Source organism: Scleropages formosus, chromosome 1 (genome assembly GCF_900964775.1).
Source record: "Scleropages formosus chromosome 1, fSclFor1.1, whole genome shotgun sequence".
Lineage (NCBI taxonomy): Eukaryota > Metazoa > Chordata > Actinopteri > Osteoglossiformes > Osteoglossidae > Scleropages > Scleropages formosus.
Window position 1 is genome coordinate 49,413,787 of NC_041806.1, and position 22,089 is coordinate 49,435,875.

General features: G+C 44.0%; 1 protein-coding gene across 2 annotated transcripts in view; it reads left to right on the top strand.

The window, feature by feature from the left end:
• Positions 1–21,861, top strand: part of fig4a (FIG4 phosphoinositide 5-phosphatase a) — a 37,640-nt gene extending 15,779 nt beyond the window's left edge. The window contains exons 11-23 of one of the 2 annotated variants that reach the window (XM_018730339.2): positions 457–590; positions 977–1,093; positions 1,260–1,305; positions 1,540–1,688; positions 1,785–1,951; positions 4,300–4,438; positions 5,927–5,985; positions 6,230–6,377; positions 6,802–6,885; positions 7,522–7,717; positions 11,660–11,745; positions 15,488–15,574; positions 21,625–21,861. In XM_018730339.2, coding sequence (XP_018585855.1) covers positions 457–590; positions 977–1,093; positions 1,260–1,305; positions 1,540–1,688; positions 1,785–1,951; positions 4,300–4,438; positions 5,927–5,985; positions 6,230–6,377; positions 6,802–6,885; positions 7,522–7,717; positions 11,660–11,745; positions 15,488–15,574; positions 21,625–21,802 — 1,590 coding nt within the window. In that variant the 3' untranslated portion in view covers positions 21,803–21,861. The remainder of the gene's footprint in view (positions 1–456; positions 591–976; positions 1,094–1,259; positions 1,306–1,539; positions 1,689–1,784; positions 1,952–4,299; positions 4,439–5,926; positions 5,986–6,229; positions 6,378–6,801; positions 6,886–7,521; positions 7,718–11,659; positions 11,746–15,487; positions 15,575–21,624) is intronic. The other variant, XM_018730340.2, reaches the window with a different exon arrangement.
• The last annotated feature ends 228 nt before the right edge of the window (positions 21,862–22,089 follow it).

Sequence of the window (22,089 nt, forward strand, 5' to 3'; positions counted from 1 at the left end):
TGCTGTAGCACCATTGATGAAGGTATTTACTCTGAGCTGCAATAGTAAAAAATCACCGTTGCATAAATGGGTAAATCACTGTAAGCAGCTTGGTGTACAAATCTAGCTTTGTCAGCTGCTTTGGAGAAAAGGATCACATAAATAATGATTAATAATAAAATATTAGAAATGAGATATACATAGACCTGTACTTGACCCTTATCAAAAGCTTATTGTTGTGAACAGATATTGTAGGTACTGGTTAATATTTTGGATGTTTTGTCTTTTATAGAACCGGAGGCTTATGCTTTTTGCAAATTGCATACGTTTGTCTTGCATGGTTTGTTTAGGTGATGACCTGTTTATGTAACATCTTAACTTCCCGTACTTGATGGCACCCCCTTTGGACGTGGTCAGGAAGTGCAGGGTGAGCCATCCTGGAGTGACTAACCGCTATTGTGGTGATTTGAAGCGCAGAAACGGGAGAAGCGAAAACATGAAAAAATCCTAAGCGAGGAGCTCTTCCCTGCTGTGACCAACCTGAACCAGTTCCTGCCTCCAGACCATTGCATCGAATACATCGCCTGGGACATGGCACGGTACACCAAGAGGTGGGTCTGACTGGAGCTCCAAGTGCAGTATAGACACACAGTGCTCCTGCTGTGTCGCATCACACACACACACACACACATTTTCAGAACCGCTAGTCCCATACAGGGTCACGGGGAACCGGAGCCTACCCGGCAACACAGGGCGTAAGGCCGGAGGGGGAAGGGGACACACCCAGGACGGGACGCCAGTCCGTCGCAAGGCACCCCAAGCGGGACTCGAACCCCAGACCCACCGGAGAGCAGGACTGCGGTCCAACCCACTGCGCCACCGCACCCCTGTGTCGCATCACCTCAGATCAATTTCTGGTGCTCTATTAAGGAATTGTTTGCTTGTGTTGATTTATTTTTCAAGGCATCTCACAACTCATAACTCGTTTCCCCCACAGCAAACTGTGCAACGTACTGGACCGCCTGGGCCTGATAGCAGAGAGCGTAGTCAGGAGAACTGGGTTCTTCATGAACCGCCCAGACCTCCACTGCCACACCCTGCGGCCCGATGAGAGGTGTTCTGCTCCCTGAGGCTTTTCAGTTCATACTTGTACCCTTTTCCTCCTCTTTTTAGTTCACCCCATGTACTTTGCTGCTGACAATAGACCTACCTTCCTTGTCATGCGTGCAAGGATCCATTTTAGGTAATCTGTGAATTGCAATGTCTCCCATGCACATTAGGTGGGGTGATCTCGGAGGACACGTCACCGCCTATGGGCGCATGCAGGTAAGAGCCGCTGAAGGCAATGTGTGTCCCTTTCAGCTGGCAACGTTATACTGGTATGAGAGAACCTTCAAATACCCCTCCTCCCATCCTTGATCCTTTTGTCCAGATGTTGCTGGCGGGGAGCTTGGTCTGAGTTGGTTCAGCTCTCCGGCTGTGGTTCTTCCCCAGTGTGTCCCACAGCGGGGAAGTAGAGTAGTGCAGCTGTGATGCTTTTTTTCTCTTGTCCTGAAACAGACGGGTGTTCTGCGCACCAACTGCGTGGACTGCCTGGACCGCACCAACACAGCCCAGTTCATGGTGGGGAAATGTGCACTGGCCTACCAGCTATATGCCCTGGGCATGGTGGACAAGCCGAGGCTGCAGTTTGACACCGACTGTGTCAGGTAATGTCCTGCCTCCACATTGTGGTCACTTTGATGGGGTTCCTGGGGGGTATCTTGTGTAGAGTCATATGATAACCCTGGTCCTTCCTGTCCCAGGCTCTTTGAAGAGCTCTATGAGGACCACGGGGACACACTCTCCTTGCAGTATGGCGGCTCCCAGCTCGTCCACCGGGTCAAGACGTATCGCAAGATTGCCCCCTGGACCCAACACTCCAAGGACATCATGCAGACCCTTTCCCGTTACTACAGTAACGCCTTTTCCGGTTAGCCACCCTCACACATTTTACCTAAAACAAATACAGAGTGTATGTGAGGGGTAGGGAGGAACAACACTGCAGGCCCTATCCTGCACCCTTTCAGTTCATCTGACTCTAATATGATAAAGCATGTTATATCAACTTGTATCATGGAATCATTTATAAATTATTTCATAGCAGTGCAGATGTTGGGAAGGTTCTCTTGAGCATTTCCATCGAACTCATTTGTGCTGCTTACAGGAAGGGGATGCAAATATAACGGACGTGAATTTGGGTTCATCACAGGAGAAGAATTCATTACTATCTAATGCTTGTTTCCTGGTGGATAAAGCTTGCTGATTACAAGATGTTCTCAGACTTCTTGCTTGATGTGAAGCCACGTCCTGCTCTTGTTCAGGTTAAAAAAAAAAGAAAACAAAAGCACTGTATTTGTCCAAGTACAGCGCAGCTGCATTGCCAGCTTCCTGCGAGCTCTTTCTGTGGCTGAGTATGTGACGAATGAGTGTCGCTCCGGACCACCTGCTCGTCTCAGTGTGGTACAGTATGTGGACTTGTCGTGGATGGCAGGTCGTACCCTCCATTCTGGTGCCTCCCCATCAGCTGATGTGTTCCCAGCCTGTTGTCAGTGATGAGTGAAGAAAAGCCCAGCGACAACTGCCCATAGTTATACTCAAAAGTGACCGAGTGACCTAAAACCGGGAAGACTAATGGATTGCAACCCCCAGTCCTCTGCCACTGCCTCTCAAGTAAGAAGGTGCCGAATGTTCAAGTTGTCCCTCTCAGCAGGAATGGAGGAAGGCAATTACCAGCTAGACTGAAGAGCCTCCCCTGGTCACGGTGGCCTCAGCAGACGCACCGTCTTCTCTCATTCCGGTGATTACGTTTTTTGCAGCTAATACATTATCCCCTTCCCAGACGGACTGCCGTTCTCATTCACTGAATCATTTGATGCTTTTTGGGCTCTACTTGGATGACTTTGTTATTCCACCTTTGAATTTTCTTTTTTTTTTTTTTTTTTTTTATCCCACTGGTTGTGTTTCCCGAAATGCGCTGCTTTATACAGATGTTGGATTACGTTTTTTCCCATCTTCAGTTGAAAGAGATGACTAAAGGAAGAGCTTTTTAAAATTGCATTAGGAAGGACGCATTGGTAAAGTGAATGTTTCCACACCCACCGGTTGCCGGTTGTCAGCCAGAGGACAATATTTAAAATATATATATATATATATATATATATATATATATAGGAAAAGGCTGCTGGGTTCTTGGTATAAAAGCGCAATACATTCTTTTGGAGTTCGGGACTGAGGAGTGGGCTATTGGGACCAAAGCTGGCGGCAAAGAGATTTATGGGAACTTCCCAGCACAGGGCCCTCCATCAGTGCAGTGACACATTACCTCTCAAACAAGATGTAGAGCCAGAGCAGGCAACTGTCGTCATCACGCCCATGTAAAGCCTGTGTGTATTGTCCCAGGGTGCTGTGCTGTTTGTCTGGTGCAGTGAAAGCAGTAGAAAAAGGCTAATTTGTAGAGCCCGTCATACCAGCGATACATTTCTGAACTCTGTGCCGGGCTGCTTAAGGTTCACACAACTTTTGTATTGTTCTGCCAACTGTGAGGAACCTGTGGAAAAATATTTTACTGGCCTCTCAGCTTATGAACACAACAGGGGACCATAAATCTGTTTGTAACTTGCTTTGTTTGTAACTCCAAAGTCTCCTTTCACTAGAAGCCTTCCCTCAGTTTATTTGCTGATTAAGACCTGCAAAAATCTTGTATACACAGCAATTAAAACAACGCAATGTTTCATATTAAAATGAAAATTTCTTTAAAATGACTGGGGAGAAAAAAAAAACACCACAAACACCTGTTCAATGCTGACTGTTGGCTGATTCATCTAAAAAAAAATATGCGACATTCCTCATGTTGTCCCCCGATGCTCAGACATCAGGCATGAGCTGTAAACACTGTGGATGTGAGTTGACTAAGGAGTTCACACATACCTGTTCTGTTTTGGTACTGTATAGTCCTATCTTTTGGCTCAGTGAGTAAACAGGTTGTGTTTGTTCTGCTAGAGACTGAAATTTTCAAAAACAAATCAGTGAAGAAAATGCAGTGAAAAGTAAATAAACAGGAAAACGTTTCCATCTTCCGAAAACGTGTAACTTGACTGGTCATAACACAAGAAACCAGTGTATTCCTCAAGGTGTCTTCTTTGACCGCTCCATTTTTCATGGCTGTGTTTATTGTTACAAAAGCTTAAAATGTCTTTAGAAAGGTTGTGTGTAAGTTTATACAGCAGGATTTGTGACTAAAAGATTTTGAAGTTAACCTTCTACTGTCTCCCCTTACAGATGCGGATCGGCAGGATGCCATCAATTTGTTCCTACAGGTGTTCCAGCCCTCCGAGTCCAAGCCTCACCTGTGGGAGCTGCCCACGGATTTCTACCTGCACCAGAAGAACACGATGGTGCTGCCACAGGACCGCAGGAGGTACGCAGAGTGGCCGACTGTCTTACTTATCTTTGCCTTTGTATAGAATTTCTGCCAAAGTTCCTCCAAACTGATTCCCCCCCCCCCCCCCCCAGGCATAAATGTAATAAATTCCGACATTAGAACGATCATGTGTAACAAAAGCCATAATAATGAAAATCAGTCGTCATAAAATAAATTTGCAGAGTTAAAAACTCCCTCTAACCAGATACTTCTCATTTCAAACTTACATCCTTTAGAACCTGTCAATTCTGAAAGAATAGAAATTGTTTTTGAAGATTTTTCTTATCAACCAAGAAATTCAATTCAGTTTATTTTTATAGAGTGCTCTTCTCACACTGTGACACAGCACTGAACAAAGGCAAAAGGGCAAAGAAACAAATTTCAGTAAAATCAGTTTTTAAAAACTTAAATAGAAGTATGCAGTTAAAAAACATCTCAGTTCAATGTTAACAGTCTAATATGAAAACAGTCAGACCTTCATAGTTACCCACATAATGAATGGGAGGTCCATCATCCTAGCCTGAGGAATGGCCACTTATACAAAATCAACTATCTGCCACAGCATTATAAATAATTTAAATGCAGTGCAGTATTATTACATTTTCATGCTGCATTTTCTCTTTCATTTCTAAATCTACTCTTCCACAGTTTCTTCTCTGCACCCCCAGAACACTTGTGTTTCCGCTTGCTAGCCTTTGTTAAAAAAAAATGAATTGAATCACAAACAAAACACTTTGTAAGTAAAGCAACGTTTTAGTCAATAAAATGCAATCGGAGTCTGTAAGAAATATGGTGCCTTGTTGTACAGCAGGTGGAGCGCAATTTTTTAGACGTTACAACCAAATATTGGGACTCGGAAATACGGTAATAAGGTTGATGGGATGTCCATCGTAACTCCGGTGGCTGTAAGTCACATATGTCATAGGATGAGGAGTACCTGCAATTCACGTGCAGCATTAAGAAGATGGAATTTCGTATGTCTGCACCCCTCCCTCCCAGTGCCTTAATGAAAAGATGTCACAGGTCACAGTCTGACTTCGACCTACATTCGACAAGTCAAGGCCTTTGTGAATTGCTTGCATAATGGGTGTAATTTAATCAAGCAAATGACATGAAAGTACACTATCAAGTGAGGATGAAAGCTTTGCCATTATAATAAGAAAATGGGAAACCGGTTGAATCGGGACCATTGTGCCAGTACCGTATTCTCTCCACGTGATCGCTGCATGTCTTGCTGATTGAAAAGCATAGCCTTTTTCGTCCTCTTTATTGGATTTTAAATTAATTTAAAGTACTGCTACATGTCGCATGTGTCTGTAACTGTAAAAATGTTTACTCGGGGTTTATATACGTGTGTGTAACCCACTGTAAGGAGGCCAGGAGACTTGTCTTTATCTGCTAATGTCTTCAACCCAGTGTGTTTCTTTTTGCCCTGGTTTGCAGCAGGAGATGATGAAGTGTGTTACGTGTTGTTTTCCTCTGCAGTTACACGTTTTGGTGGTCAGATGGAATACTCTCTTACCTGCCTCTACCCTATGATGAAGGTACTGTCATTTTGTGAACTTGCCGAAACCCCGTCCTCTCAGTTGTGAAACTGGAAGTTGTGATGTAAATTGTGCAGTTGGAGTTTCTTTGTAAAGATGTTGAGCAATTACGGAGAGGAGATTGGGTGTAGAGCAGATCTGAAGTGATATGGGCGCTCGGAAAGTTTTATGGCACCTGCAGGAAAGAATCCTGAGAAAACGGTACAGGCTTTGTCACGAGGTGGACTTGTTGTGTGCTTTTCAGTTCTGTGCGAGGAGAACATGAAGCATGTGAGCCTAAAGAGGCTGGACCGTTACAATGAGAGCATCGACATCTACACAGAGTTCTTCAAGCCCTTCGAGTTGACCTGCTTTGATGACACATACTGCGTCACCATGACTAACTCTGCGAGGTACAGCTCACTTTGCCCAACGAAATACCCTTTTCACAGAAAAACCAACATCTCTGCCCTCTTAAATGAAAAAAGTGCCCTAAGAGTCTTTCCTTTTTGGGACTAGAGAAGATGAACCCACTGTTGGTTATGTTTGTTTGTTTAACATTGAATGGAATAAGAAGTAGTGGAAATGGTATAGTGACACATACAGCAATGGTGATAAGCCTGAACAATATTGATCAGTGATCTCACCACCACATCAACCTGCAGTTTTGATTGGTTATTGCAGTGATGTTTAGGATGAACCTTGAAGAAAAGGAAACTGAAGATGACAAAACACTATACACAGGTGGTTCTCAACTTATGATGGAGGTGCAGTACTTTGAGCGCTGTACTTTTTCGCAGTCTTTCAGATAAACCTTTTTGTTTCATGGCTTCACAGGGACTTCATGCCGAAGACCGTGGGAGTCGACCCAAGTCCATTCACTGTCCGTAAGCCAGAAGAGACCGGCAAGTCTGTGCTGGGGTGAGACTGTCTCCTGTGGTGATTAAACAGGTCGTCCATGTTGTGTTTGTGCTTCACGTTTTGTACTTGTAGGTGCTGGTAAGAAGTACCATCCTTTACTGTTGGTCTTCAGTAGAGGAATTGCAGAAAAAGACAGCTGCAGTTTCATTGCACGAGGCAGACTGTAGAAAGGTGCTTCGACGAGTATTGGTCGCTAGGCCAAGAGACCGGTTTCTGTACAAATAACTTTTGTTGTACACTGGTGCAACACGTCTCTTTGAGATGAATGGTTTTGAGGCATTTCCATTCACTCTTGTCCTGGGGTGTGTTGTGCCCGATACACACACTTTGCTGAACAAAGATATGGAGATACTTCTTTTGTTTCAAAACACAAATATACAATATTCAACTTGAAGTAACGTGTCATATAAATGGTGCAGAGACTTTCATTCAAAGTATTTTGCCCCTTTTGGGAGCCGTGGGTGTGTTTATGAGTTATGCAACATGGGTTTTGACAATGGATGTGTCTATATGGGGTCTGTGTGTGTCTGTACAAGCAATGGATGTGAAAAGGGTGTGGGATAACCACACACCCCGGGTGATGAAAAAGGGAAACCCGCAGTGCATTGCCAGAGATCGCCACCTTGTGCCCCCCAGTAGTAAGAGCAGCCGAGATGAGGCGGTACTCCAGCGTAAGACGGCGGCCAGCGCCCCTCCGCCCCACAGCGAGGAGGCCGTGTCCAGCAGCTCCGAGGACGACTCCGAAGACGAACGGGAAGATGACGGATCTGTGTCCCAGCGCTCCACCCCCATCAAGTTGGCCGAACCAGGCGATGGTGGACGTACCCAGGAGGTAGAAGTTACGAAACCACTAGAACGGGACCTTCTTTCCCACTCTTGTACTGTGCTCGAACTCTATACAGTGGAAACTGTACACTGTCATTGTCATTACATTCTTTTCAAAGTGACTAGCCCAGCTTACTGTTTTTATACTCATCTCTGTTAGGTTCCTCTTAATTATGCGGCATATTTGATTTTATCATGGAGTTGAGGTTAAGTACTTTGCTTGCAACAGCTGGTATTTCAAACCTCCAACCTCTTTGTAAAATCCAGAAAGAACTCAGTTTTTCCAGTTAGCACTAGACCTTCTAAGTAGTGGCCTTTCCTATGGTACAGCAGAAGGGGCTGGGATTTGAACTGATTTGATCTGGCAACCTTGGGGTTACAGGTCCAAAACCACCTTTTTGACCTAATTTTAATGGCATGCTGAGAACTTTTCAAGCCCCGTGTTTAAGTTTGGACTGTGACACGTATCACAGCAACCTGTGAGAATGGTCCAGGCTGGAGGAGGCAGGTCTGAGTAATGCCATTTCTACCAGTAATCATCTGTGGGTCGCATGCAGTGTCTGTTCCCGACCTCCTCTGAAAAACCGTACCTGTGCACTTACGGCTTTTAGAAATGGAAATATTTGCCTGTAGGCTAGATGCGACCAGCAGCACTGCGGCTCGTCATTTGCACAGGAGGATGAAGCTGAAAAATAATGACAAAGGGTGCATCCCTTCCACCCCCTTACAGCCCCCTCCTCCCTTTTCATGGAAATCTCGAAAGTAGCCCCATCTCTGTGTGACTCAAGGTCTCCAAAAGTTGCTATGGCAACAAGCAAATGTTTGTTTTGTTTTTTTTTTTTTCCTGCACATGAAAATAAGTTGAGGTTTCAAAGAGCTATATGCGTCTCACCCCTAAACACACCTTCGCTTACCAGCAGCGTGTTGGTAACACCGCTCACACTCCATGTATGATGGCAGTTCAGTTGATCAGTGTTTGATTTAGGGGCCTTATTTGAGTTTTTCAGCATCAGTTTCTTGTCATGTCCTGGGAATAATGGGGATATGTGAACTTTCGTGAACTGCTGCTAATAAGCGACACAAAGCAATACCCTTCGAAGCTTCCTACCAGCTTCCTGGCATTTATAAAATGCACCCTTCAGGTGACCGACCGTGACCAGGTGGTAACAACCACTCTGCTGTAAGTCAAGGACACACTGCTCAGCTGAGTGTGGTTTGTTTTATGTTGCACATTCTACAGAGATACTAGCATCTTACAGAAACTTCTGGAGCACTTGAAACATGTGAATGTGCATTTGCATCCGGACCCAGATGGAACCTCTGCTGACCCAAGGGCTTTGATCACGTTGGCGAACGGAGTTCCATGCAGTTTCCTCAGCTGATGCGGAGGGCCAATTATATGGCCCCCACTTCTGCACTCAAACACTTCACTTGCCGCCCCGTCTCTCTGTGTCTCTCAATAGATAATTGCACCCATTACACAAGAGATGATCCACCCCCATCCTCCAGTAGTCCTTTGCATTGTTTTGCTTTTTTTAATTTTTTTTGTTTTGTTTTTGATAGCTATACATATCTACCAAGACTCCATCATCGACAGCATGCTATTGTTAGCACCTCACACTATTTAAAAGGCCCATTTTCTCTGGCATTTTGGTTCTGGTGGCCAAAGTGCTTTCATTCTCTGTCTTCTCTGCGTTGAGCCTGCTATGAATATTTGGGCGAGTGTGGACCCCATGTGTGTATGCAACACGTGTTCCGTGTCCAGAGCCTGGAGGTGGGCCAGGGAAATGGTTTATTAAATATGTAAAGGGCTCGCTATGATCATTACCTGGCTTGCTGCGTAATTATACATAAACACACATTTTTGTGGAGTATGGCTGTGTTTAATTAACCAGCAGCTACTGCTTGTTTTTGTCCTTTTCACCAGCTCGGACAGGTTTGGTAACATCGGCATGTAGCTGAGCCGCATTTGGTCCAAAACATATTGTCACTTGAGATAAATCTATCTGTTTGTTGGGATTTTAATTTAAGATGTGAAGGTGGAACATGGATGTTATGTTATTAGCCCCTGGACTGTTAGCTTTTTATCTCGATTCAGTTTGGATTCGATTTGTTGAGCAAGGCTGCACTTAATCGATTGTACCTGTTTTGCATGTTTATTATCTTATTCCCAAGTGTGTACTGTATCTACAGGCTCTTTGGAGAAAAGCCTCTAGTGAAAGAATAAGATATAAGAAGATATAATTTGCTGCACCCCTCTGTATAGGTTTCATTTTCAACGTTAAACTTTATCCCTCTTGATCAACCGGAGCTTTGCTTTTAACACTGTGTAATTCTTGCAATAAAGTTATACACTCAGAATTGAGTGTAACGTGGAAAATATGGTATGAGAAGGATCAGAAGGAAGGAACAAAATCAGACGGAGTGGGCAGGTTTGCTGTTGGTTGTTGCTGCTGCGATGCTGTCAAAGCTATGCCACTCTTTTTAAAATATAAACAGGTGCACGTGTTTGTGTGTGTGTGTGTGTGTGTGTGTGTGTGTGTGTGTGTGTGTGTGTGTGTGTGTGTGTGTGTGTGTGTTTTCGTTCGCTCACTTTCCTCCTTTTATAAACCCAGATGGACCAGGCACAGGTGTTTGTGTTGCAGATGTAGTACTTGTTGCCATGTGGCACCCGCTCGTTTGGAGGACTCTCCCTCTGGTCTTCCAAACCCGTGTCATGTCCATTGTTGGCTGGATGCTGCAGGACCGTTCCAGCAATGCGAGCCGGTCCGCCGTTCCCAGCCGCAGAGCGCAGTCATGACTCTAGTCATGGGGAATTGAATACCAAGTACTCTGCTGCAGCCACAGGCACGTAGATGACTAATATCCTCAGTCCTTGCATTTATCAGTTTCGCCATGGCAACCACAGTCACGTGTCCAGCTAGGCCGAAGACCAGATGAGGGGGATGCGGTCTTGCGAGCCACGTGCTGTAAACTGTGGTTTAAATGAAAGTATATTAAAAAATGTTAATTAGCTTTCCTTTTCTTTAGGCCATTTAGATGAAGATTAAGCCCCTGCATCAGTCACTGAATCTGACAGTTTCTTAAACCAGCAAAAAGATGGACCATCAAATTGTTCCGCTTCAATTATTATTTGTCTTACAGGAGCTTTGCTTACTTATGTCGTGCTGTATTCCTCGTTTGTCCTGAAAAAGTGGTTCATGTCGATCAGGGGGGTAGGGCAAAGCTTGTTCCACATTTGGTCATCATCTCTTTGTGGTAATGTCTAGTTGAACTTTCCACCTTGCAGTTTGGGCATCCCACAATGAGGGGAAAGCAATGCCTCTAGTCAAGGTGGTAATCCTACTTTTTTTTTTTTAAAAAAAAAAAGTGCTTTAGAGATTCTTTTTAACTAGTTTCTCCTGGGCTCTGGAGCATTTGGGAGACATACAGTATAGTCTGGCTCCTCACCTGGCAAACACAGCTGGGACCTGAAGTCTAACTTGCTTTGTTTGTAACTCCACAATTAATTAGTGAATGGTTAATAGTGCAGGTGTGTCTAAATTTATTTGTTGGATATATCTATAATTTTCAAAATACTGCATAAGACTTTTTGACAGTTTTATTAGCCTTGAGCTACATTTGAATGAAACTAAAATTTTAAGTGACTGAAAATATCAGCACAAACTCCTCTTCAGTCTTGATTGTTGACTGATTCATCCAATAAATGTAGGCTGCGTATAAGATAAGTAAATGAAGAAAAGGCATTTGAACATTATTAATTAGCTAGTAAATGTTTGTATCCATAGAATTTGAAACTCCATGTTACGTGAATCCTGAGACTGTAGAAAATAGACATGCCCTTGCTTTTCCTTGGTCTTTGTTCAAAAACTCACCTTCTAGGGCAATGTTCTCACAGACCTCCTACAGCCTGTCTACAGTTCACATCCCTGTCATCTGCTCATTGCAGGACTATCCACGGCAGCCAGCCAGGGAGACCTATGGACTGAGCCTTTCTGATTTCCCCGCAGAGGAAGACGTCATGATCTATCATAGGTGAGCACGTGTGGACAGCAGAAGTGGGGAGATCTCAGTTCACAGCAGCATGCAGACACAGTGGGGAGGAACCCTTCATCACCCTGTTGAAGATGAAAAGTTCACACTTGTTTGCGCTGAGCTATTCTGTAGCCAATGGGGCTGTTAATGTTCTCTCGCTGGTTCTCCTTCATGTAACCTGCAGCACGTAGAGGTTGTGTCGTTTTACACTGTAAACACGGTGTCTTTTCCGCTTCAGGAGCAGAAGGATGAGTGACACTGATGCTTTGACAGATTATTCCGAACCGTCCTGTTGAGGGTCCCAGCTCTTGCTAAGTCTGCAGCAGATGCCAGGCAGACCAATGCAAAGATCAGTCTATGCTCAATCCAGTAAGGTGTAAAAAGTCTCTTTTCCTCAAGGGACACTGGAGTTTCCCACCTAGACCTGCTTCTAATTCTGTTGACCCACCCAAGACTTGCATTGTTAATTTCAGAGTATACAGTGATCAGCCAGGACCAGAACTGTGAATGTCTGCTTACAGGTCACAGGAAATCTGCTCTGGTTCCTGCAGGGACCAATCAGAGTCAGTGTGGCCCCCCCGCACCCTTTTCATTCTTGACTTTGAGTAGATGATAACCCCCCCCATGCCAGAAAGGCTCAGATGAACAGACTATGAAGTGTCTCAGTGTCTGGGATGCCCAGGTATCTGAAGCAAGGTAAACTTACAGATGCTGTTTTTACTTTTTATTTATTTACACTTCCCTAGCATATGACTCTGCCATCTAAATGGCTATAAAATGGTAAAATTGTAATAATAATTTTAGTACTTACACCTGTGACCTACTGGGTGGACCTACCAGTCTCATTCTTCTGATGACTCTGAGAGCTTGGAAAGAGGGTTAAATGGACTAAATGTAAGGAGTAAGTTGAGGGAGGTGGTTTTGTGGCTTTGTTGAAAGTAAGTGTACAGGATTGATGTTATGCTATAAGGTCTCCAAGGGCTAGAAAGGATGGGAAGGTCTGCTAGTAAGGATGTCATGGAGTAAAAGTCCTTAGTGTCACCACTGTTGTAACCCATCAGTAGTTACTTCCCAACGCTATCTCTTCCCTTGATAGTGTCTTGCTGATCTACCGTTTGCAATTTGATCTCAAGAACATGTGTGGAAAATCCTTAATTCTTTGTAGAAGCTGAGGATCCATGAGTGGTCCTCAACTGTGACCATAGCAGCACACGCCACACAGCACAGGTTACCAGAACTGCTGGTGTGTCGGTTCTCTGGACTTAAGCAACTCGACAGCCCTCACCTCCTCAGTTCCAAAGCTTTTTCTGAAACTCAGAGGGTTGCATTGTTCAAGTCATTTGTTTACTCAGTTTTGAAACACCCACAATCTCTGTTTAAGTGCTCCCGAGTTCAATGGTTTTTCCTTTGTATACAGCAGTCTGCTTCCGCAGAAGAGACACTCATGATCTGCTGTGTTTAAACACACCGTAAGGCTTGGCAGGGACTTCTGCACACGCAAGCGTGTCTTCCTACAATTCAGTGCTGTGCCAAACAGCACGTTGCGTTCACACTTTGTAGATCATCGCAATAATGCCACTAGGGACTGCCACAGGGCACCAGCCACACAAGAAACCAGAAAGTCCAGGTTACAGGTGTCCAACAACAGACTGGACAGTGATCACAAGTTAGACTGTAGAGAAATTATTGGAATGATTTACCCATTTTTAACAGCTGGGTAGTTTTTACTGTAGCAGTTCAGGGTGATTGCTTGATCAAGGGTACTACAGCAGGACCAGACATTCGAATCGGGGACCTTCTGATTCCAAGGCAACAGCTCTAACAACTACGCTGCCCACTGTTGCATGTAATGTATGTAATGGGATGCTTGGGATTTCACAACACCATGGAGCAATATAAATGAGCCTGTCTGTTTACAGCCTGGTTACTGAGTTTACTGTGGTTGTGTGTGTTTAGTGTAAAACCGTGTGTAGAGTATTAAACTAAATCCAGGTTCAAATTTTGTCATCTGTGTCTTTCCAGTTTGAACATAACAGTATGTAAACAGTCTTTCCTTCTGTTTATACATGTGCAGGTAGGTGTGTTCTGACCCGGTCAAACCTGGGCAGCAGGTCACTGGTCATCGGGCTTGGTTTTCTGGCTTGGTTTTTTAGTCTCCGTACCATGTTTTTCTCCGGAAGCTGAGCTTTGACTATAGATCAGGCAGAGAAGCCAGAAACTGCCCCACTGAGATGATGGAAAAGTCAAGTTTATCATGACTTGACTGGTGAGCACCATGTTGTTTTCCTGGGTTGCTTTTCAATCCATGCAGGGCTTGCCTTATTCGCTTCGTTCGCTGAGCGGCTCGGCATGCAGAAACGGGTCTCCAAGGCTGCTGCTGCAAGCTGCTCTGTCTCCATAGCAACGTGATGTATTTTCTTTCTGCCTCTTTAGAAATGCCACAAAAAGCATTCAGTAATTAGGCTTTAAAATTTGTCTTTTGTTAAACTTGTGTTATGTAGGAATACTAAAAAATCAGCAGTCAGCTTTTGAGGATGGTTTTTAAGAAAATACTTGGTCATAGTTATGGAAAAAGTTTTTGAAAAGCAGCACAGTAATTATTAATAAAATAAAGGAAAAAAACCATGAGCAAAAAAAGTTGAACAACAGTAGAGAGTGTTAATTTGCTAGGTAGAAAAGCAGCTACAGACGAAAATAGAAATTTTATAACAATTTACAATTAAAGGTGTGCGGTATGTATATTTGAAATAATAATAAAAGAAAAAAAAAACGTTGTGAATTTTCCAAACCCCAGCTAACAACTTCTAAGTGGTGGTTCCCACAATAGGGACAATTGGAATGTTCTGTCCCTCCCTCGATATCTCCTCTAGGGCAAAGTCTGGACGACTGTCACATTGGAGTATTAGATAGGTAAAGGAGAAAAGCATCTGCTAAATAAATAAATGTAAATGTAAAGGGCACCCAAACAGAAGTATTGTAATTTAGCTCATGCACAACATCTGCAGAGTTTACAGCTCATGGCTGGTGTTCTGGAGGGTTGGTGATCAATAACAAGATGAGGAATGTTGCACGTGTTTATCCATCAAGTCGTTGCTGAATAGAAGTTTGAGAGAATATGTTTTTATTTACTGTCATTTTGAATTTGTATTCAATTTCGTGTAACCTGAGTTCAGGTTTTTTTTTTTTTTTTTTTCTTTTATTTATTTAAATTCAGGTTGTGATTTAGCAATAAAAGTGACTTTGGAGACACAACCAAAATGAGTTATGAACAGACTGACATTTGACGTCAAGGTGGAGTTATTCGTTTCCTTCAGGGTGAAGTCACCTCTGGATGGTTTTTTCACCTGGTGGAGCTGCTGTACATCTCTAGGAAAACATATCCTGGAGGTCTATCTTCTAAAGTGTGTGTACTCCATTCTTTAAAGATCGTTTCTAATGAATATCTTATCCCATTGAAAGTCTCTTGATACAGAGTAACTTTCCTGCCTCTTGAACTGTATACAGGGTGCTGAGTTCAGCTAAATTATTTGCTTGATGCCCCGTTAACCCTTTTTGTCTCTTTTGTGTTTGTTCTTCATCACTCCAAGATGTTCTGCTGAGGTCTTCCGTTCTGAATACAATGTATGTGTTCTTCAGATTGCAGCCCCAGACCCTGGTTCCCACAATACACTTTGCCATCAAGCCTCATGCTGAGTTTTGCTTCCTTCCATCATCCTTCTCACATGGCCTCCTATCTCTGCAGGTTTGCCCATTTGGGTCAGAATCAGCACAAAGTGGAGCGGACGAGCCAACTGGCTGGCCCTAAACAGCTGGAGAGTATCATCAACCTGTGAGTCCCCCCTCAGCACTCTTGTTTTATGTTCAGACGATGTTCACCTATTGGTTTTGTGTCCTTTTGCACTTGCAGTCCATTCTGGTCCATCTAAGCTTTGCTGTAGTGGAGTCCCCATAAGCATCAGAAGTACAGTGTCCTGCTCTGCTTTTACTGCTCAGTGTTTTACCGCAGTCCAGGTTAAGTAAAGGTACAACGACAGGGACCCTTCACAGTACTTGACCGGATGACTCTATGATCCTTTATGGCCCACATGTACACCACATTGTCACTCGAGAAGTTTCTTCCCAGTAGCTGAACTTACTATGCTCATGGGAACTTCTCTCGACCTGTAGTGAAAAGCAGAGGGAGCGCTGATGGATCTGGACCTCTGGAGCAGTATTGTACTCTGTATAACCTCAGTTTGGGTAAAGATACAGACCAGGTAGATACAGATGTAGTCATCAATCTCAGGATCACAGTCCTGTGTAATGTAAATGGCAAGTAAAATCAATAAGCAATAGTGTGATGTAGTGTTTCACTAGTGATATCTGTCTGTGTGTGCGCACGCACGAGTGTGTGTTTAAGAATTCGCATGCTTTACTGTAATGTTGACATGTGCACCAGGGACATTAACAAAGTCCATTAACTGTCCATTTGACCTGACATCCCACTCATGTGAACTGTTATTCTAATATGATGAGCTTTCAGAATGCAACACGATCCACTGAACCCCATCCTATCCGGCGTCGTTTTGGGCTGAACGTAACCCTTTGGACCAGGACCCTCCGTCCTCTGCCAGATTTGCTCAGTACCTGTTAAAGCAGATAAAGGAGCAAAACCCCAGAGAGGCTGCACACCTCCTGCTCCAACACGTGTCCCAGCTACGTGCGCGCAGCCTGCAGCCTGCAACCGGAGTGCTGCCATTACCATCTTATTTGGAAGCCCCCGCCACCTACATCACACACTCCCCGCACACCCCCATTCACCAGGCGTTACTCACTGTCGCCCAGCTGTGCGTTCAGGCTTCACTCAGCCTCGTGATAATGCATTATTTGGGGGGAACGTTTTTTTAAAGCAGCAGGGCCGTAGAAGCGGCATTCTGCGGAAGTGCCCCCCCACCCATGTTCACAGCACAAAATACTGATCCTACAGCAGTGAGCTAAAGTTCCTCTGGATTGCACTATGGAGTCTGTTCTGGAATGAATACATACGTGATCATAAGCAATTTATCAAAAATGTACTTACCAGAAATGTGTTCGTTAAGCTTATTATAGTTGTGTCTTTTTATATGTTTATGGACACTGCTAAAATAGTTTGTTTAGTGGCTCTAAGATGGGGAATTTCCTGCTTCCTGAAGTCTCATCAATCCCCAATGTCTTATTCATGGGCTTAGTTCACTCACACTGTGTTTCTCGTGTTTGTCCAATGAAAAAAAAAATGATTAGAAGAAGTTGAGCAGCAGATGGCGTAGTGGTTAGAGCACCAGGTGGTTAGTCCACCACCTTTGGAGTCAGAGCCCTGGTTTAAATCACATTTTGATGTGGTTTGTTGTGGGTGGCACGGTGGCACAGCGAGTAGCGCTGCTGTCTCTCAGCACCTGTGTGGTACGAAAGGACATGGCTTCGATCCCCACTCAGTCTTTGTGGAGTTTGCATGTCCTCTGGGTGCTCTGGTTTCCTCCCACAGTCCAAAGACATGTTGTTCAGGTTCCCTCATAGTGTGTGTGTTCCACTGATGTATGGATGAGTGACCCAGTGTAAGTAGTGTATCTAGCAGTGTAAGTCACCTTGGCGAATAAGGTGTGTGGGCTCATAACACTACATAGAGTTCACTGGAAGTCACTTTGGAGAAAAGTGTCTGATAAATACATTTACATTTTACATTTAGTTAATGAGATGACTTTCCAAAGCTCTTTATCTCTCGGGGAATTTTCTAAGTTTTGCTTGGGATCCATCGCAGTTTTGGAGGCGCTCTTCTTATAACAAGTCACTTCAAAAGCCAGTTGCTATGGGAACGCTTGTTTCCTATTTGCTTTCAAGGTGATACGGGTGCATGGCAGTTGCATGATGAACTCTGTGCCGTTATTGTTCAGAAGGGGATTCAACACTGGCTATAATGTGTCTGTTTGTGCACTCTTTGTGCTAAGTTACATGAACATTAAATTCATCTGGCAGTAAATTAATTTTTGCAGTGAAATGGTAGCGCTGCCCTTCAGCTGAATAGCTCTGAGTAATTTTTTTTTTAAAGATGGGCCCTACATTGGGACACAGGTTCGAATCTGGCACAGTCTGTGTGGACTTTGCATGTTCTTTCCTTTTTTGTGTGCTCCTTGTTCCTCCCACAGTCCAAAGACTTGTGTTTCAGGTGAACTAGTGACTCTGAACTTTCTATTGTGTGAGTGCGTGTGTCAGGTAAACGCTAGTAAATAATCATTGTGTGTCACTATGGAGAAAGACGTTTGCTAAAGGAATAAATGTAAAATGTATTTTCCAAATGCTATTTCTAGAAACAGTGTGTACCATAAAGTGTAATGATTACAGTCATCCCTGTTCTCAGGAAGGGGAAAGAGCTTTGAAAGAATCACTCGGTCTTTAGATATGCTTCTCATTTCAAGGGTATAAATGTTTAATATTTGGTAGCATGATTGCTGGTGATGGTCACAAATAATGGATTCTGATACAGAATGAAAAAGTGTAAAATGTGTGAAATGCTTGTAGTGTACCAAAAAAGTACAATTCAGTAGTGTGCTTATATATGTATGTATAAATAAAAATCAGCTGTACATTTGCCACCGATTCCATTTCAGAACAGGAATTTCAAACTCTTTTTATACTGAAATGTTGTAACTCATCAATCATTAAATCCTGGGTGAGATGACAGTTAAATTTAAAAAAAAAAAAAAAAGTGACCATGGCCCCCCCATAATCATCGGTGAGAACCAAGGAGACGATGTGGGACACATGTCCAGTAATTTCCCCTTTAATGACATGTTTGTGTTCCTGTGTGTACTGTGTGTACCTGTCTGTGTGACCAGTCCTCGGCACCAGGACATCGTCTCCAGAATCACAGAGTTCAGGTAACCATAACATCACAGTACAAAGTGGTAACCAGGGTACCAGTTTCTCAGCGCAGTAGGAACCGTGGTACTGATGATGGTACAAAATAGTACCTGATTACAGCACAAAAAAGAAGAAAAGATGTACCACGGTACTGTATACACACTGTGCACTGGGCTGTACTGACTGACGCCTGCAGGCAAACAAATCTTCTCCCATGTTTTCTCCAAAATATTTCATTTATTGAGCTTATGTTCAAACCCGGGAAATGGGGGCATCATGATCTGGACTAAAGGCTGGACTGCAGTTCCCTCCTGGGCTTCCAGGAGCTGCCATTCTCTTTTCTCAACCGTAGTAAATGAGAAGTTAGATTCCAGCATCTTCTCTACCTGGAAGAATCACAGTAAGCATTTCCTTGTAAAATTATGCTTTATATACAGGTTCCACTGGCTGCTGAATTGTCCAGTTAACATTCTTGCATGCATGATGTGCAAACACACTTGTTGCAGTGTCTTTTCAGAATCAATGCACTTTTGTCATTGATTCAGAACGAATCTTAAAGGTGTGCTTTATGGAAAGGGGGGGGGGGTACGATAGACATTACACGGTCTGATACACACCCTCCCTAACAAACACATTTTCACTTTTACTTCTGTCCACTTCATTCAGTTAATTTTTTTTTTAAAAAAAAAAAAGGACAAAATGCCCATCTTGTTGTAAAACCTGTGTAAGTACACACCCATAACTCCAGGTTTAGTGTAGAGGTCTGTTTAAAAGGTTCTCTTTATATTTACTTAGACTAACAGTTGTGCTCATTTGGCGTCGGGACTCCATGATGTCACTCTCTAAAAACTGACGGAATTGTCGTGTAACCGTGCAGTCGACATCGCTGATCTGTTGGGGCCGGTCCGGGCCGGTCTCGGTCGGTCTGGGTCGGTCTCCTCTCCCGATTGTACTTTGTAAGGCCGAGGGGGAGCGCGTCTCACCTTCCTGGTTAATGCTTGGAGCAGATCTGAGCGTAACCTGCTGCCTAACAGGTGGATGTGAAACCCCTGGGTAGGTGTCACATTTCAGCCCTCGGAGCGCAGCGAATGGGGCTCGGTGGGGGGGGGACAAAAGGGACAGCATGCGGCTCGACATCGTCTTAGCAGGTTCTGTGCGTCTCGGGGCCACGGTCTCTTGAAAGGACCCTTATTACGAGTGTCACAGTGCCGTCACTTGTCTCACCACTACACCGGGAACAAGACATTAGTTACCTGTCTTATGAAACGCGCCGTATCTGTCGTCACCGAGGTTCACTGGGAAGGACGTAGCCGTCGTTCCCGGCTCTGTCACCAGTGGATAATGGCAGTCCTTTAAAAAGCCAGTTGGGTTAAGATTATGAATCTTGACTTGTGGCCGAAAAATGACAGGTTCACATCTCAAGACGGGAAGTGCCATCGCAGCATATAGAAATGTACACCAGCTGAGTTGCAGCAGTAAAATTATGGTGCTGTGTGCTAGAGAGGACATTACTATTAAAGAATGAATAAATCATAAAATGAACAAATATTATTATAGCAGTATTGTTAATAAATGAACAATTAATATTGTTGTAGTTGATGTTAATTTATATCTGACGCTCTTCTCCAAAGCAACTAACAATGTGAGATTTGTACACTAAGCTACTCGCAACGATTTATCCATTTTTACAGCTGAGAACCGTTTACTGTGTTCATTCAGGGTAAGTACCATGATCAAGAAGTGGGACTCAAAGTGGAGTCCTTTGAGTGTGAGGTTACAGCCCTAACCGCTGCACCGCCTGCTGCGCTGAGTTAAGAACAGATTCACAAGTTCATCACGTTTTCAGAAGGGTACAGCCAAGCTCCACTCAATAAATGATATATCGCTACTGGCAGAGAGGTGTGACAAATAAATAATGTATGTAGAACAAAAAATAACCAGGGTGTGACCCTACATCTGTGAGAATGTAGGATCTGATCTGACCAGAAGATCGGTTGCTGGTGCGGTTCCAGGTTTGTTGTCGCTATGGAGTGAGAGAGATATTTATCATGATCCTGAATTTTAAATCTAACTTTTCCAAGATGAGTGAAGTTCTGAATGCCCTTAATGTGGTAAATGTGACTGGAAGCCCAAGAGATGAGTCTAGCCCTAGATGAGTCGTCAGAGGAGAAGATGATCACTGAGAGGCTGGACCACGTCAAGGCCAAAGGCCATCGAAGGCGATGTATCCAGAGGAGGCTCCATCCTTTGCAGTGGTTTAACGAAATGACTAACGCACAGTCCTCCCAAACTGGGCCAGCGCACAACAGAACGAGAACGTTTTCGTTAGCGGACAGGGTCTCGGTCACATCTGCGCAAGTGCCATCATCAACATGCAGTGATGCAAAATATCTTAGCCGTCACCTCCCAGGCATCCACAAAAGTTCACAAAATAATTTAACAAAATAATTTCCTTGAAATTAAAGCCAAGTGCTTGAAGTTGGGCATGTTGCTGGAAGAGTTTTCTCAAAATGATTCTCATAACTAGTTACAGTGGTAGAAAATAGACCCTTAGTTGATTGACGATGCCTACTGCTTGTCCTGCTTACAAGAGGCCCAAAATCAAAAGTCCAAAGGTTGTCAGTTTTTGCCCTGATGTGGTGGAACAAACTCCCTCAGTCCTTCAGAGCTGCTGAATCCTTCATTGCATTGAAGAAGGGTTTCAAACCCATCTCTTTCAGACCCATTTCTCTCCTGATCTCCTGTCAGCTACACAAACGAGTCCAACCCCATCTGCTATGAGTGTCTCTGTGTTTGCTATTTGAATATCACTTCTACAGGCAGCTACTTGAGGGACGCGAACCAGCCACATGGTGGTGCGAGACAAAAGCTGTGTGTCGATAATCCTGTGTCTAAAGCTCTTCTTCTGTATTGTTTGGACGACTTCTCTGAGTTTTACAATTTTCAAATTGATGTATGTAAATTATTAATGAGGTCTGTTCTCTCTCTTCCTCCGTTCCCTTCCAGGTGCCCGGTCTCCTATTTCTCCCAGGACAGCATCTATGAGGTTCAGCCTCCTCGGGTGGACAGGGCAAGTCAGGAAGTGTTTGAGTGCCACATCCAGACAGGCCTTGGCCTGGGGAGGGCGCTGCACCGGGAGGACCTGCTCACGTACCGCGAGTACATTAAGAACCGTTACATGTAGAAGTCAAGAGCTCGCTCATGGAACGGACTTTGGAGAGGAAGCAGGGCTTGAACAAAGTGGGTGGGTGGGGCTAGTGGATGGAGGGTGTGGCTGGTGGCAGGGGGTGTGGCTTCTGGAATTTCACTTCAACTGAATTTGTAACAGGGTTGCTCCACAGAGTTGGAGTTCTGCTACTGTATTACAGTTTCCTGTCAAATAGATGTACAACCTGCTTATATTAATAAAAAAAAAAAAGAAAAAAACCTAGACTCAGATTCTTCAGTCAGCAGCTGATTGAAGAAGCAAAC